Source organism: Poecilia mexicana, unplaced genomic scaffold (genome assembly GCF_051168715.1).
Source record: "Poecilia mexicana isolate PSO_F unplaced genomic scaffold, ASM5116871v1 scaffold_14, whole genome shotgun sequence".
NCBI classification, from domain to species: Eukaryota; Metazoa; Chordata; class Actinopteri; order Cyprinodontiformes; family Poeciliidae; genus Poecilia; species Poecilia mexicana.
The window spans coordinates 2,783,764-2,799,203 of NW_028263383.1; the positions used below are offsets into that span (position 1 = coordinate 2,783,764).

A 15,440-nucleotide genomic window follows, 5' to 3' on the forward strand; every position below is an offset into this window, starting at 1 on the left:
GTGTTCCGCCATATTTAGAACTACAGAGTCTTTGTAGTCCAAACCCCAGCAGTTCTCCCTCTCTGCATTCTGTTGCTATAGTGATGAAAGTGCCCTGTGTGTGTCAGACTTATCTATCTTTATGAGACACCCAGTCAGTTTGAATGGAAAAAGCAGTCCGAACGACTGCTTCCCGTTCGGGTTCCGTAAGTCCGATCCAAAAACCGTTTGAAGCATATGAGAGGGCTATTTCTCATCTCATCTATTACCGCGATTCATATCTGTAGCTCAATCACAGTAATTGCAGTGATGAGAGAAAAATGGTGTGCGCTGAGCTCAGAAATTTTTCAGAAAAGTCTGAAAATGAATGGTGGAGTGCCTGAAGGTACCCTGTCACTTGATTTTGCTCTGAAGCACCTTGACAGAAAACCGTCAGCCCTAGAGAAATTTCGAAGACATTTTACCGGAGCAGGCATGCGTATCAATGTCATGACCGAGTTTCAGACCGATAGACCAATTTTTGCACCCATGAGAGCGATTTCAAAATTATTTTGGGGTCAAAAATCCACTCTTTTTCTCACTCTAAAAAGCGGCAGTTGGTTTCAGTTACACTCTAAGATTCGTCGAAGGTTCGGCAGTTGGAAATTTTGCTCGTTTTTCGCTTTTTACGTCGCCGTCATAAGTCCGATCCCCAATAAAAATAATAGCTCCAATGCCGGGATCAAGCCGCACGTTTTGATACCATTTTTGTGGGTGGGCACGCAGCGGTACGAGCCGCATTAACGGTAATGGAAGAAGTTGTTATAATAACTAGAAAATTCCGCAGAAATTTTAAGGGGCATGCCAAAGTTTGCCCGTCGGTTTTTAATCAAGCGTTCTGATGCAAAAAATTAGCATTAATGCTAAAGAAAGCTTCAATGTAGTCAATAACCTGTGGAGAGTCAGAAGCATGTGGACTAAGCTGTACTTCTACCATTCAATATGTTAAAATTAATGCATAAACAAAAATATGCCACAATGCTAATGTTAGTGTGGGGCATCACTAGCATGTTGTCTGTCATTGACTTACTCCGTTCAGCAAGTAGTTGTAAATGCCAGCTCAGCCCTCTGTAATAATTGAGTGTTCCACCATGGTAGAACACTGCAGCTTCATGCAAGTCAGACACAGGGGGAGACAAAATTCTATCTCTCTAAACCAATCACTTTTTCTGAAAACCATTTGAAGCCTATGATATTAAATATTAGTAAAAATTAATTTACAATCATATATGTAATATATAAAATTATATAATATGAATTAATATATTTTATTATTCATATATTAGTTCAATATGAAACATTATTATTTAATTTCTCTTTGAAATCAAAAAAATTGTTTTTAAATGTATACATCAGTGAATATGGTCACTTATAAAGGCAAGTCAATGGACTTCATTAAAAAAAACACACAAACAACAGATCACAGTTTAAATATATATATATTGAACTTTTGTTAAAGATTTCTACAAACTTTTTACATGTAAAGATTACAATGAACAAAAATTACAACATTTAAAGAATACAACAAATTTAATTGAAAATTTGATGCCTCTGCAATAAAAAATATTTAGCTTTTTTCCTGTTTTACATGTGTCCTGTCCGGCCCTGTGGCACTCAGGGTTTTTTTCTGAGTGTCAAGGTGAGGCCCAACAGTTTTACTTTCACAAGCAAAACATTATGGCTTTTGCCATGATGATCCACTTGTTATAAAAATGAAACTATTATAAACATATAGATATATGAAAACATATTTGAAACTATAAACAATTGCTTTATGCCTCTTTTTAAGCTACTTGATTTAACTAATTTCTATTTTCAGACATCCAATCTAATTTTACATATTGCAGTTTCTACAGTACAAATTAAACTATTTTAAATGTATACATACATGAAGAACTATTTCAAACTATATATTAAAAAACTCCTATAGGTCTTCTCCAAAGCTCTTTTATTTGGCCAAGTAGTTCTTCAGCATCCAATCTGGAGTGACACATCACAGACTCTGTAGTAAAAAAAAAAAAGACAAAAAAAACGAATTAATATACATGACATTTTTAAACATCTATTTGATTTATGAATGAATAAAGTAAAAATTAAACTTTGTTTAAACAAAGGTTTCAGAATGATTAACCAACGTCACCCAAGAAAAAAAGAGCATATATCCACTGGATTCCTCCTATCAAACCTAGATATACAACATCAATCTCAAGTTAAAATAAACAAAATCTGCAAATAAATTAGCCTTAATTAGTTATGTACTTATCTGGTCATATTGCACCACCTGGGACATCTAAAGAAACAAGAACTTCATCTTCTCCTCAGATTGGGTGAGGGTCCAAGTCCATGAGGTAGGGGAGGGTGTCCTGGACTAAAAATACACAGTCATTCCATCAATAGACAGCTAGTATCAACAACAACGAAAAAAGTAACTACTTTTAAGGTTGCTACAATTTAGATACATTTGCTACATTTCATGGGCCGCACCTCCAGGTCTCGTTTCCTCTCTCTCTTCTTGGGCAGCCTCGAAGGATCGTTCTGCTTGGAACTACCTGCAAAACAACCTGCTAAAACAGACTAAAACTGGGAGAAAAAAGGGTTAAATCCACCAAAACCAGACAAATTCTCACCATATGGAGGGAGTCTAATAGGATAAATGTGCGTTTAAGTTTTGTTCCGCTAGTGAAGTGAAGGTAACCACTAGGAGGCTGTAGCAGTAAAAAGTGCAGTGTGATTGGGGAGCGATGAAAAAAGGAGAGCTATAATTAAATAACGCAAATGGTGAATAAAAAAGGAGTTTCGCAAAAAAAATTATGACAGAAGGGCAACAGTTACTCTAACTGGATTAGAAAAATAAGGAAAAGTCTGGGCCACACTGAAGACCTATTTAAAACTATTTTAATTTCAAAATAGAACAGAATATACATGTAGTAGCTGATTGTTTCATCTACTTCCTGGTGCAATATTTCCAGCAACTCCTCTGACAGAGAACCGATAAGTGTTTCAAGATCAGCCACTTTCGTATTCTCAAAGCTCAAACAAACTTTCATGTGCACGTCCAAAACCTATTTAAGAAGCCTCCTTTCTATGGAACTAAATAAGTACTGAAAAGATTCAAAGTGTACAAGAATATTTGGATGCCTACAACAAAATCCACAAGCATACACTATAATTCACAAATGTGCACAATGAATAAATATATATCAAACCCACTGCAACAATGATAAAGAAAAACAATCCACACTGCTTTCTGATTGTCAGATGTATGAAAGACACAGTCAGATAAAGTGACATTAAAAATGAAATGAGATCTTAACATTTTCTCCAAAAAGAATCCCATGCTATGAATTCAGGGTTAAGATGTACAGTGCATACAAAGTAATTATACCCCTTGAACTATTCCATATTGTTACATTACAACCACAAATATATTTCCCCAGAATGCAATATGAAAGACCAAAACAAATACCCATTATGATGAGTGAGATACAAAAGAAAAAGTGTAATACTTTTGATTGTTTCATCATACAAAGTAGATTTGGGATTTCAAATTCAATAAAGTTGGTTTATTTTAGGGCTTTTCTTAGAGCGGGTCATTTTTGACCAGTAGGACAAACAGAGTGTTATCGCACCAGGGTTAAATACTTGTTCACCCCAATGCATTTTTACATTTGTGCTTTTAATGTGATAAAATATGAAAAACTTCAAGGGGCATGACTACTTTTGCAATCCACTATAGAAGCAGCTTATACTAAAGCCAACACACAATATATAGGATTGTGGTAACTGTAGTAAGCCTGCAAGACACCCGACTGGACACAGCATTCTGGATGGGAGATGTAAAGGTGATCAAGAAGAGTACGTTTTTCTGTGGTTGGATCAGTGATAAGTTGCATAAAGCCTTTTGCTCTAAACAACTCATTGATGGATTTTTTCCCAGGAGGAATAAGGTCCTCATTGAAGTCTCCTAATATAACAGTGGGCTTAATATCCATTGAATTCAGGCCATCCAAGAGGTTTTGAAGATTTCTTAAAAACGTTCCAAGATCATAACTTGGTGGCCTGTAAACGGTCGCGATGAGGGCTGTGATTGGAGAGTCCACTTTGACAACGTTGAATTCAAGATCTGTAACCTCGTTAAAGAATCTTCGTTCCTGCGGTTGGAGAAGACTCCGGCAGTAAGTCGCTACTCCCCCACCCTCTTTGGTAGCAATGTCGACTCTGTTTGAGTAGGAGACATGTCTGTTCCGTGAAAAGAAACAATAGCCCTCCATTTGGCAAGAAGCTGGAACAGAAGATCCAAATAAATGAGTCTCCGTTAGGCATAAGATATCTGCCAACATAAGTTCATGATGTTGTTTCATGTCCTCAGAGTGACAGACAAGACCTTCGACATTGTGGTGGACAATTGTTAATGTTGCACCCTGATGACCCGACTGAAAATGCAAGAGTGGTCTGGTGTGCAAGAACGATGCTGGTCTCATTGATTCCAAAGCCACTCTGATGTTTTCATCAGCATAGATCTTACGTTCATCGAAATCAATGATTTTAAGTCCTTCCAGGGAAGTTGTGCGACTGAGGGCCACATATGCCATTCCAGGTTCAAAAATACGCTTCAAGGAGACTACCGCAGACTTCATGGTCATCCCTTGCACTTTATGTGCTGTACATCCAAAGGCCAACTTTATTGGAAATTGCCGTCGTACCACTCCTTTTACACTAGTCTGTTCCTCAAATCTCTCAATGTAAACAAAGCCGTCTGGTTTACCTTGAATCTTTTTTGAGCGTCCAGCTGTGGGATTATCTAATTTGAGTCCAATTAACTTTACACTAGTCTTTCCATCTTTGGTACTGGTGACAATATCAGCAATGGTGCCAAATGTCCCATTGACAAGACCATCCTCTACATCCAAGTTCCTTATAATCATTACTCTAAACCCCAAACCAGCCTGTATGCTGTTAGACAAATCTCGTTTGTTGCCCGCTATGCAACAGCCCAGGTTAATCATGTTTCCTGTCTTTGTAACTCTTTTGTAGTCCTCTGCCTGAATGTCAACTGTTACTGCACCGAAAGAGGCCACAACTGCTGCATTATGGTTGTCCACCTGTTTATTTGTTGCAAAAATGTGCAGGACATCCATTGGACACTCTTTGGGGTCAGTAACAGCTTGGATCAAAAGAGACCTGTCATCCTCACTGAGCAAATCCGCTTTACCTTTAACTCTAATCCGGTTCAGGAGTTCTGCAAATGCTCTGTCGTCTTTCTGCCGCATGATTTCTGTTAGGCTGATCATCTGGAAATTCTCATTCCAGAAATCAAGCATGCCATCCTCCGCGACACAAAGAGGTTTTGCTCTTCTAAGGGGGGGCAATTGGAAGAAGTCCCCCACAGCCAGAACAGAGACCCCACCCATGAACCTGTTGTTCCCCTTGATTTGTTGAAATCTCCAGTGAACATATGCAAGTAGGTCTTTGGAGACCATGGAGATTTCATCAATGATTAAGATTTCCACATTAGAAAGAACTGCCCGCACTTCATCCAATGAATTTCCAAGTCCCTTGTACGGTGGTTTTAAACTCTTGGGCAGCTTCAAGATGGAATGTAAAGTCTTCCCCGATATGTTGTACGCTGCAGTACCAGTAAAAGCTGTGAGGAGCACAGTGGGCTTGGACATGTCACCAATATCAAGAAGTCTAGGAAGCTGGCGCAAGAGCTTGGTTGCCTCCTGGTAAACGCATTTGATGACATGAGATTTACCACAGCCAGCTCCTCCTGTCAAGAAATAAAAGAATGGTTCTGGGTCGTCACCCCAGACGCGCTTCAGGCACCAATCGCGAATGGCGTAAAAGACAGACGCTTGAGTCTCATTTAAACTCCTGTACATTTGTCTGATGAAATCAGGGCTCAATTTAGGAGCTTCAATTTTTGGCATGTCTCCACTGTTGACATCAATTTCGTAATCTGGAATAGGGTCTTGTTGTTCTTCTTCTTCTTCCATTGGTGGTCTTTCAGCAGCGCATTCCAAACGGTCCAACTCAACCTCGGGTGCAAAAGTGTTCCAAGCGTTACGAACCGGGCCTTGCTTTTTCAGTTCTTCCATAATCTTGTCAATTTTCTTACCTTGCCCTTCATACCTTTTCCGGTTGAAATCCACATACTGTTTTACCTGATACCTACCTCGGGAACCATTTTTGTAAAAGGCTTCATAGGTTGTGTGTTCCTCGTTTCTAAGGTCCTCATCTCTTCTGTGTGGAAAATACAACTTCAGAAGTCGCCGGTAAAACTTTTCGGGGGTTTTTTTCTCAGAGAAACGAGTAAATCTAATGACTGCAGGTTTGCCCATAGTTCTTTTCTGGATGTATCCTGCATCATTAAGGAGGGGAATTGCATTTGGCCCTTCAATTTGTCTACCATATAGAACCCTGTATTCTGACGCAAATTCTGCCAGGCACATGTGTTCAAATTCCAATGTTTGCGGTCGGTTGAGGTATTTTTCCGGTAATCCTGCCATCCAAACATCCTCCTCATCTGGGGACATGTTCACGAGTTTACTCATGGGAAGGCTCATTTTCATACCGTCTTCATCTGTTTGAAGAAAAAGAACACTGCGCGAGGACTTTTTGAGAGGTAGGCTACAAGTGCGCGCAACCGATTCTTGAGCACTAACCTCTCTATGTTTTGAATAAGCCTGCATAATCTTTTTCATCTCATCGCGTTGGTTGACATTGGCCGTCTTTAAATCATCGACAACAGATTTGAGAAACTGCGCCATTTCGTGCTCTGGCTTGGCTATGTATGACATCATGTACTCAATGCAGCTATACTCATCAAGCACATACTGAATGTCCATGTTGGCATTCCATGCACGTAGAAGATCAGGGTTGTACGCATTCACCCAGCTGTCTTTAGGATCACGTTTCATCATTACCACCATTCCAGAAGTGAGAGCGTCAACATGGCCGTTGTACTCAGCTTTGGTCATGTTACAAGCCTGGAGTAACTCTTCCAAATCTCTGAAAGATGATTTCTCATCCTTCAGTAAATCCCTAATTGGTTTCAGTTTCTTTTTAGCCTCTCTTTGTAGATTTGACACAAATCTTGATCTGGATTTTTTAAACTTTCTCCTACCTTTTTGCTTAGATGGCTTTGCTTTTTCGTCATCATTTTCCAGATCAAAATCGAATACAGGGACCGTGATTCTGGTGCGTTCCATTGGTAATTTGGGGAATCCAAATCGGCATTCAACATTACCTTTTTTGCATGATTTTGAGTGCTTTTTGCTGTGTATTTGAACCTCTGTTACTATTTTGTGGAGCTCGGGATCTTTCATTTCATCAGGCAACTGACAGGATATGTAACGATCTATGAACTTTATCACTTCATCGCAACATGAGGGGTCTTCCATTTCAGGTGTGTCCTTAACCCATATCACAGCATGTATATGGGGGGAACCCCTTGCCTGAAATTCCACGCGATAAAAGTAATCCTCAACTTCTCCAATGGGATGTGCAGGGGAAAGAATGAGGTCTCTAAACAGTGCGTCCACTCTCTTTTCAAACATTCGCATGACAGTGACAGGGTTGCTCCTAAGAATGTCACACTTTGCATTCCAGTCAAGATCAGAAAAACTTACCTGCTCTCCATGTTGACCTTTGATTGCTTCAATGACTTCTGGCCATCTCATTTCAGCAGCAGAGAACGTGCAAAAGAAAGTGGGCTTTCCAAGTTGCCTCACCATGGCATGCAAATCACGTAATCCTTTCTCCCAATAAGCGGGAGTTCCTCTTAAAGGTTGCATGAAACGAGTGGCCTCTTTATTCTGGATCAGTTTTTCCAACTCCTCTTTGTCCTGTAGCATTTTGCTGGAAATATTTTTTCCGCCTTTGGTGCTTGGTTTCCCTTTCCTTGTCTGAATGGACATACTATTATTGGCAATATGAGTTTCTGTGACAAACTGAGCAAAGAAAAGGTAACTCTGGTCTTTTGCAAAACGACTATCTATTGAGAACAGACGTACATTGAAATACATACTTGGAGAAAGCACAACACGGCGGGATTCATCTAACGTGTTTATTCCTGTGGGGAAATGTACAGGATACGCTTTGGCTTCAAGCCTTGGAACACTGAAGAAGGAGATGGGCTTGTTCCCCTGGGCCGGCGCAATGCTAAAAATGCCCTCTCCATAAGACAGTACTTCCTGTGCTATGTCAGGAGGCTGCATGCAAGTGTCCAAGATCAGACCAGGTCGAAGTGCCTGATGCTCTGCCCCTATGTGATCAGGTTGCTGGTCTGCTGCTGCATCCATTTCAGTCTCCTCTGCTTTCGTATCCAAGTCCTCATCTGGCTGGTCCTCTTGGAAATCCTCAAATGTGGCACCTTCATCTATACTTACATCTTTGTAGTCCGGATGACTCTCTTTAAGCTTTCTCAGTCCAGCTAAAACATTTTTCATGTTGACTGTGTAAAAGTATTGATAACCTTTGTACTTTGTTTTCCTCTTCAGCTTTACCTGTAAAAGCTGGGCTTCCGCACGGGGCCTCGGAAGACTGTTTACAATGGTTTCCATGTCGGAAGGAACACAGACAACTGCTCCATGTATTGCCCTTTGCTGTCCCTTGGGCAAGGAAACAATTTTTGCAAAAGGTAGAATTTTTGCAATTAATTGCCTTTCAAGTACATTCAATTCCGCAAGTTCGGTGGGAACAGGAGCTAAATGAAGGTTATTGGCAGCAGCAATCGATGGCATCTTTCCCCTGCTTAAATGGCTGTCACACGTGTAGCAGATCCATTCCCCCATCCGCTCTTTGGGCACAGAACATGGGGTTGAGCAAGCAGGTCCACACACGTGAACATATGTACCTGTTAGACAATCAGCTACTACACGCATATTCTTGGAATATTTATCCCTTTTACAGTGCTTCACTTGATTGGGAAAAAGAGCTCTGTGACACACAGTGCACACATACGTGGGCGCATTTTGAATATTTTGACGAAATCTTTTTATGGCGGCTTTCATTTCTTCTGTCATCAGAGGCAGTGGAGTTTTGTGGTGGAAGCCTACATTTCTTTTGTACTTTCTTCTGATTCGCAAAGCATGCTGCAGTGTGAAATTTGTGGAAAGTGCCTGTTTTGATAGTCTACTTCTTCTAATCTCAGCACACTTTTTATTATGTTTGACCTGATAACCAAGCTCACTATGATACTTCTCCTTCATATATTCACGCATTGTTTTTTTGTGTTGGCTTCTAAAGACTGGATTATCTCTGAACCGATTCCTGATGTATTCTTTGTGTCTGCTTCTAAAGAGAGGGTCATCTCTGAATCGATTCCTGATGTATTCTTTTTGTCTGCTTCTAAAGACAGGATCATTTCTGAACCGTTTCCTTATATATTCAGCCATGTTGGCTTTATGACTGGCTCTGAAGCTGTGGTCAAAGTTGAATCTGTACTTAACGTAATTTATTTGTCTCTTCCGGAAAGATGCATCTGTCCTGTATCTATTTTTTATCTGATCCTTCCTCTCTGCCTTTTTTAGAATGTATGTTTTTTTCAAGGCCTGCAGTTTTTTGGTCTTAAATGTTGCAGATGTTACATATCTGTCTTTTTCATATGCACTTTTCTTTATTTTTCTTTCTACATTCTGTCTCTGCTGCGTTTTAACCCTGTCCCTAATCTTTCTTCTCGTAGCTTTTGGTGCTTTTGACACATTTGGAACGGTTTGAACAGTCTCCTCTAATATGTTTGCAACTTCCCTAAGCCAAGGAGGAATTTCCTCATCAGAGGTGCTCTCTGGTTTGAAATCAGTTGGACTTACTTTGGTGCCTCCCGGTGGAATGTTCTGAAAGGCAGAATCCTGAGAAGAGCCGTCATTTTCCCTGACAAAACCTACTGGCACAAACTCATAGGTGGCATTGGGTCCGCGGTTACGAAACAACTTGTGGAGATGGTTGACCATGTCCGACAGATTACAGAAAGTCATCATCACTGCAGTACCACTGGGATGCGGCAGGCCTGATGAATTTCTTGAATGGGAATCAAAAACTCCAAACCGACCGCTTCTGTCCCTGAAAACTGCAATGCACTCTGGAGTCACCAAGAGAAAAGCATGGGTGACATTTTCCAACAGACATTCCAGTTGCAGGGCAAGAGGCAAACCCAATTGTCGAGATCCTTGTGGGCTCCCGCTCCGAGCAAAAACATGACCTACTCTCAAACCAGTGGTGTGTACTGTATAGATGTTCCCATCTGTCAGTACATGGTCAGGCATCTCTTCAAAAGTCAAGTGATCGTCACGAAATGTTCCATCACTAATCAGTTGCTGTTTAACGCCGGTATAAAGTTCATCTCCTTTTTCAATCACTCTGTCAAGCAACACTGTGTCAAACTGCAACCCCTCATTGTGGTAAGCTAAAAATGTGAGTGCCATGCATGTGCACTGGTGATTCCGGGAAAATGCAGCATACCTCCTGTCGGCCTGGGAATGTGAAGCACTTACCAACAAGACCGGTGGACCGCTGATCCCAGGTTCCAGCGCAGAAGCCTGTAACGTTAAAATAAGTAACATTTCAATATTTATACAAATATGCAACTAATGACTACCTACCACCACCAATTAGGCCCTTTGTAAACAAGTTTTTTTTCAATTTAGAAATCAATTATTCGGATGATCAACAGATTAATAGAAATAAAATTTTAATAAAGTAACATATTGGAAAATACCGTCATTACAGCATTTCGGATCCGATTACAAAATAAATCCATATGTTCATATTTGTGCATCTCAAATTAATTTTTCTGTACTTTAGCAATTAATCAGTAACATTAGCTAAGTTTTTTAGCCAATCTGAAAAACAAAAACCCAAAATTTTGAAATTATATTAGATTTAATAAAAATAAAAAAGGCACAAAAAATGAAGCATCACGCCCACAAAGTGAAAAACTTCAAAATATAATATTTTTATATATACAAACTCACTATTCACAACCATTTGTATCTTTTTTGCTCATGTGAGTGACAGGATCTTTTGCACCTTTGTCATACACAGAACCACGCATGCCAACTTTTTACACATGTTGCAATGTTCCACCCATTTGCTGTGAATGAGATGGTAGGAAGGAGTTACCTGGCAGCTCCCATCCCGGACCTGGTCCTCCAGTGGCACGGAAGAGGACTCGGCGGGGGCCTCGACGTCCATCGGGGGGACCGGTCTCCGTGCCTGGCGACGAGCAGGGCTGCTGGTCTCTCTCGGCGCTCCCTCCATCTATAAATCAACAGAAGCCCTCAACTTGGTGCAAAGTGAACATATATCTTAAAATCTGTGATATGTTTTCTGAAACTGTGTCACACCTGCTGCTCCACCGGATTCAGCTTGGAGGGATCAGAAATTGGACGACGCCTCGGACTCGCCTTCTAATAAAAAAAATAGAATAAATTTTATTATTGTTAAAACTAACTGTGGCACATCAAATTCAAATGATTATTTAAAAAAAATAAAATACCTTCTTCCCCTTGGGAGAACATGTAGGTAGCGGAGCGTCACGGCCAGACGCAGGAACGATCCGGTCCATCTCCTCCAGCAACGCTGGGCTGAACCACACAGGATTCGGGGGGATGGAAGAATCCAACAGGTCTCCCTGTAAAATAAGAAAAATTGCTTAAAATAGATTCATTTGTACATTGAGGACACAAGTTTTGCTTTGAGGTGAAGAAAATCATACCTGTTGGTCAACCATCCTCCCAGTGGCGTGTGGACAGCCATCGCCACCCTGGACCCCGCGCGATGTCTGTAAACAATGAAAAATTATTTTCAGTGGCAGCAAACCCTTTTAGTCCAGGGTATATATTTATAGTAATTTTAACAAACTTATATTTTACCTTTGAACTTCCTCCACAGAAATCAAATTATTGCTTTATGTGGTATTTTCTGTTACACAACCTTAAGGGTGTAAAGTTACAAATTCTTTTTTTCATTTGGAAACACTGTTATTTCACATACACAAGTTACATAAATTTCAAGTTGGAAATTTTTTTTATTTTTTATTGTGAGCTCACAAAGGTTTACTACCTTAACTCCTGGAGCTCACCACAACTGGATGCTGCTTACTAGCTGCTTGGGGAGTGGCTCTTCTTCATCCCCTGGTGATCGACTCCTTACAGCTGCGCAGTGCCGCCATTCCTCTGCTTGGATCTCTGAGTAGCTGCCTCTAAGCCTGTCTTGACCTCATCTTACCCTTTATGCCTCTGATTCTCTATATTTCTAATACAAATGCCATCATCGTTATCATCATCATCATCATCATCTTCACTGTGCCTCAGACTCTGGTTGCAAGTTTCACTTTTTGTCTTGCAGTTAAAAACAGACCACCCCTGTCTGCTGCACATTTATTAGTTACATAATTTTTTATGTACAATAACCAACTCTGAGTGTCTTTAAGTTTTTTCTTGATTCATTTATAGATTACATATTCATGTGCACTCTAGTCATTTCATTTATTAATTTTATATTTAGTCAATTTTTTAAAACTACTTAACAGTTATATATACATTTCTATAAATTTTATATTGCTTATGGTTTCATTTCTATTTACTAATATTAACAACCTGGACAAACTACCTTTTCAGCAAATGAGCAATTTCCACTTGGGCATCAATAAACTACATTTTATTAAATAAACCACTAAACTACGTATTACAAAATGTGTTTGACAGACTTCTGTCACACCAATCAATATCACAATCTCGCCATTTTTGCTGTTACTCCGGTCCCACTTGTCATAGTCGCTCTTTTCGTCGTTACTTGGACAACTTTCCCCAGTTTCTTAAAATACACATAATTATTGTTTCAAGATGTGAGATTTCACATAACAGAGGGACCTCATGTAGCACTTCATATTTTATGCTTGTAAGCTAATTCCCTTTCACATTTTCAAAATGCCATTTAAGATTTACCTGATCTTACGGGGAAAAAAATGGCTTAATTATTTAAGCATAATTCCAGTTTTTCTTCTGCTCAACACAACAAAAAAGCCTGGTATGTAGTTTATAATCAGCACTTTAAACAAAATTTGAAATGAACACTTAGGGAGGTGGACTCTTGCTACTACGCCATCACAAAACAGACATGTTAAAAAGACAAATATACACATTCATGGAGTTTTAAAGAGTTAAACATCCAAAAACATTACTTAAATCAACTAAGTATGTATCCAGTACCTTCCGGCCACCAACCACAGTCCAGTCGAAGGGGTCCGAACGACGCGGAGCAGCCACCTCGCCAACCACAACCAGCCGGGGCAGGGGACGTCTCGCCGCGGGGGGGGAAGCCGTCCCAGGAGGGGGAGGAGCCAACGTCACGGGAGCTGGAGATTCCGGTGCACTTAACTCAAGTTGCGAGCAGACCGCCGCCTGAAGCAACTGAGAAAGGACCGTCATCCCAGGATGGTCGCTCAGGTGAACCTATAACAGTTGTAGAACACATTTTATAAAATACAGCACACCTAAATAACATTTTTACAGTGACATAATCTATTTAACTTACGCCATCCCTGCTCCACAAGTGCAGGCTGCTCAACGGGAAATGTTCAGTAACAGGCAGGTACCGAACATCTAGACAGAAAAAGAACAAAATGTCATTCTTAATGTCAGTCACATTAACAATGTAGTAATTTGAGATAAAGTAGACATGAAAGAAAAAATAATTAAATTTTTCATACATATGAACCCTGAACACCATAAAATGTTAATTTGCTGAAGTTTTACTATAAACACAAATTGAGTCAGTCACTTACTTCTCTGAGCAGCCACACGGCGATACTCCTGCCGCAGCAGCTGTTGCACACTTTCCTCCACGACAAGGCGTGGTGGAAAGTCCACAACGACCACCTGTCAATTTCAATCCAAATAAAAGAACCAAATTAACATACAACAAGTTTTCAGATGTATTTGATCATGAATAAATGGAGTGGATATTATACTTACATTAGCAGAGAGTTCGCAGACAGAACGCAACAACCTGGCAAAGTCCCGTCCGGCCTCCACGAAGGTCCTGCTGGCGGTCAAGTTGTTGCTTGGAGCCAGAAGACAGATCACCTCGGGGGGCCGAGGCAGAAGTGTATTCTGGACTTCAAGCCGCAGCTCTTCCGCAGAGGCTCCAGGGGATGCAAGCAACCCTAAGGAGAAGTCGCCCTTTGGCATGGTAGAATACCCATCCACAATAGCACGCAGATGAGAATCACCAACCAAAAGAGCAAACTGAAAAATAACAGCAAACATTAACGTTTATAATTGATTTTATCATCCAAACCAAAATTTGTGCATAAGATTGACAAAAAAGTACCTTCTTCTCCAGAGCCTCGGCAGTAGGCAGAACCAACTTGCAGCTACGTCTGGTCACCCGGGAAGCTGGCCACGTCTCCACCCGATGGCGGCGCCCCGTCCCACGGCCTGTTTAGAGATGTGCAATTATCAAGATTACGCTTTCATGCCTCTGAAAATTTAACAACAAAACAACACAAATTTTATCTACATACGTGACCCAGGAGAGGTCGATGGCGCACGGGGCTCCTCCTGGCGCACGACGGCAGGCAACATCTACAAAACAATTTTTTTTAATGATTAGATTAACCACAAAGATAACTGGATTAGGTTATTGTAAATAAATGATCCTGAACTTCTCATGAATTTACCTGGTCGGGCAGGCCACCCTCCAGCAGTCGCGACGTCTAAAGACATAAATGGAATGAGTAAAGCAAATGACTTATCCAACAATAAGTTAGTAAAATGTAAAATGACAGCTATACCTTCTTCGGCGGAGACCGAGTGGGGTTCCAAGCCCGGGACGTGAGCGGTGGTGTCCCCGACTGTAAACACAGAAACAATTATAATCATGCTTAAAGTCAAAACTACAGTAAAAACTACTGTTAGACAAAAACAATTACTGCAATGTGTAATTTATATACCTTGGCGACGTCCGGCACACTCTCCAGCTTCCTCCATCTCACCTTCGCAGCCTCAGAGCGACGTCCTCTACGTGGCATCCTGTAAGACCAGAATAAAAAAAAGACACCTGGGGGGGGGAAGCTGGTTATTTACAAATAATATCTAAAATTAAACAGTATTTGTAGGACTATGTGTGAATGTTACTATGTGCAAAAAACTTATTTCAATATGTAGATAAAGTATGTGTAGGATTAAGAGGTATATGTATGTAGATGGATTAAGCTGATGGTGTGGTGATGCAGAGGTTAGGATCTCAGCAAGCAGCAGTGGAAAACTTCCAAATCTCACAGTCTCGCACAAGTGAAAAGCTGTAATGAGAAGCAAAATAAATGTCCATTAAAAAAGATGTGTAAAAATACATTTTTTAAATAATTTTTAGAAGTTCCTGGGCTTATAAGCAGGACCGAGATACTTTTCACAACTGTT

At 40.4% G+C, this 15,440-nt stretch overlaps 3 protein-coding genes and 1 long non-coding RNA gene across 4 annotated transcripts in view; 1 reads left to right on the plus strand and 3 right to left on the minus strand.

Moving 5' to 3' along the window:
• stk36 (serine/threonine kinase 36 (fused homolog, Drosophila)) overlaps window positions 1-15,440 on the plus strand; it is an 87,300-nt gene that overhangs the window by 31,042 nt on the left and 40,818 nt on the right. The window lies entirely within an intron of this gene.
• On the minus strand, window positions 1,825-3,657 carry LOC106913578 (uncharacterized). The gene is made up of 2 exons (XR_015765311.1): window positions 2,503-3,657; window positions 1,825-2,386 (listed from the first exon to the last, which is right to left on the minus strand). It is a non-coding gene; the product is annotated as an uncharacterized LOC106913578 (long non-coding RNA).
• On the minus strand, window positions 8,011-10,598 carry LOC148155431 (uncharacterized). Its single transcript, XM_088012582.1, has 2 exons — window positions 8,116-10,598; window positions 8,011-8,014 (listed from the first exon to the last, which is right to left on the minus strand). The coding sequence occupies exons 1-2, from the start codon at window positions 10,578-10,580 to the stop codon at window positions 8,011-8,013; spliced, it is 2,469 nt and encodes an 822-aa protein (XP_087868708.1). The 5' UTR covers window positions 10,581-10,598.
• Window positions 13,040-15,120, minus strand: LOC148155432 (uncharacterized). The gene is made up of 9 exons (XM_088012583.1): window positions 14,954-15,120; window positions 14,816-14,875; window positions 14,702-14,737; window positions 14,546-14,606; window positions 14,353-14,465; window positions 13,995-14,267; window positions 13,805-13,898; window positions 13,555-13,622; window positions 13,040-13,472 (listed from the first exon to the last, which is right to left on the minus strand). Exons 1-9 carry the CDS (start codon window positions 15,050-15,052, stop codon window positions 13,173-13,175), a joined length of 1,104 nt encoding a protein of 367 aa, XP_087868709.1. The 5' UTR covers window positions 15,053-15,120; the 3' UTR covers window positions 13,040-13,172.

Excerpts from the sequence above, each read along its gene's own strand:
- LOC148155431 (XM_088012582.1), bottom strand. The coding sequence starts at position 10,580 with ATGTTACTTATTTTAACGTTACAGGCTTCTGCGCTGGAACCTGGGATC.
- LOC148155432 (XM_088012583.1), bottom strand. The coding sequence starts at position 15,052 with ATGCCACGTAGAGGACGTCGCTCTGAGGCTGCGAAGGTGAGATGGAGG. Across the intron at positions 14,876-14,953 it reads TATATAAATTACACATTGCA|TCGGGGACACCACCGCTCAC; the intron begins GTAATTGTTTTT and ends CTGTGTTTACAG. Across the intron at positions 14,607-14,701 it reads AGGGTGGCCTGCCCGACCAG|ATGTTGCCTGCCGTCGTGCG; the intron begins GTAAATTCATGA and ends ATTGTTTTGTAG.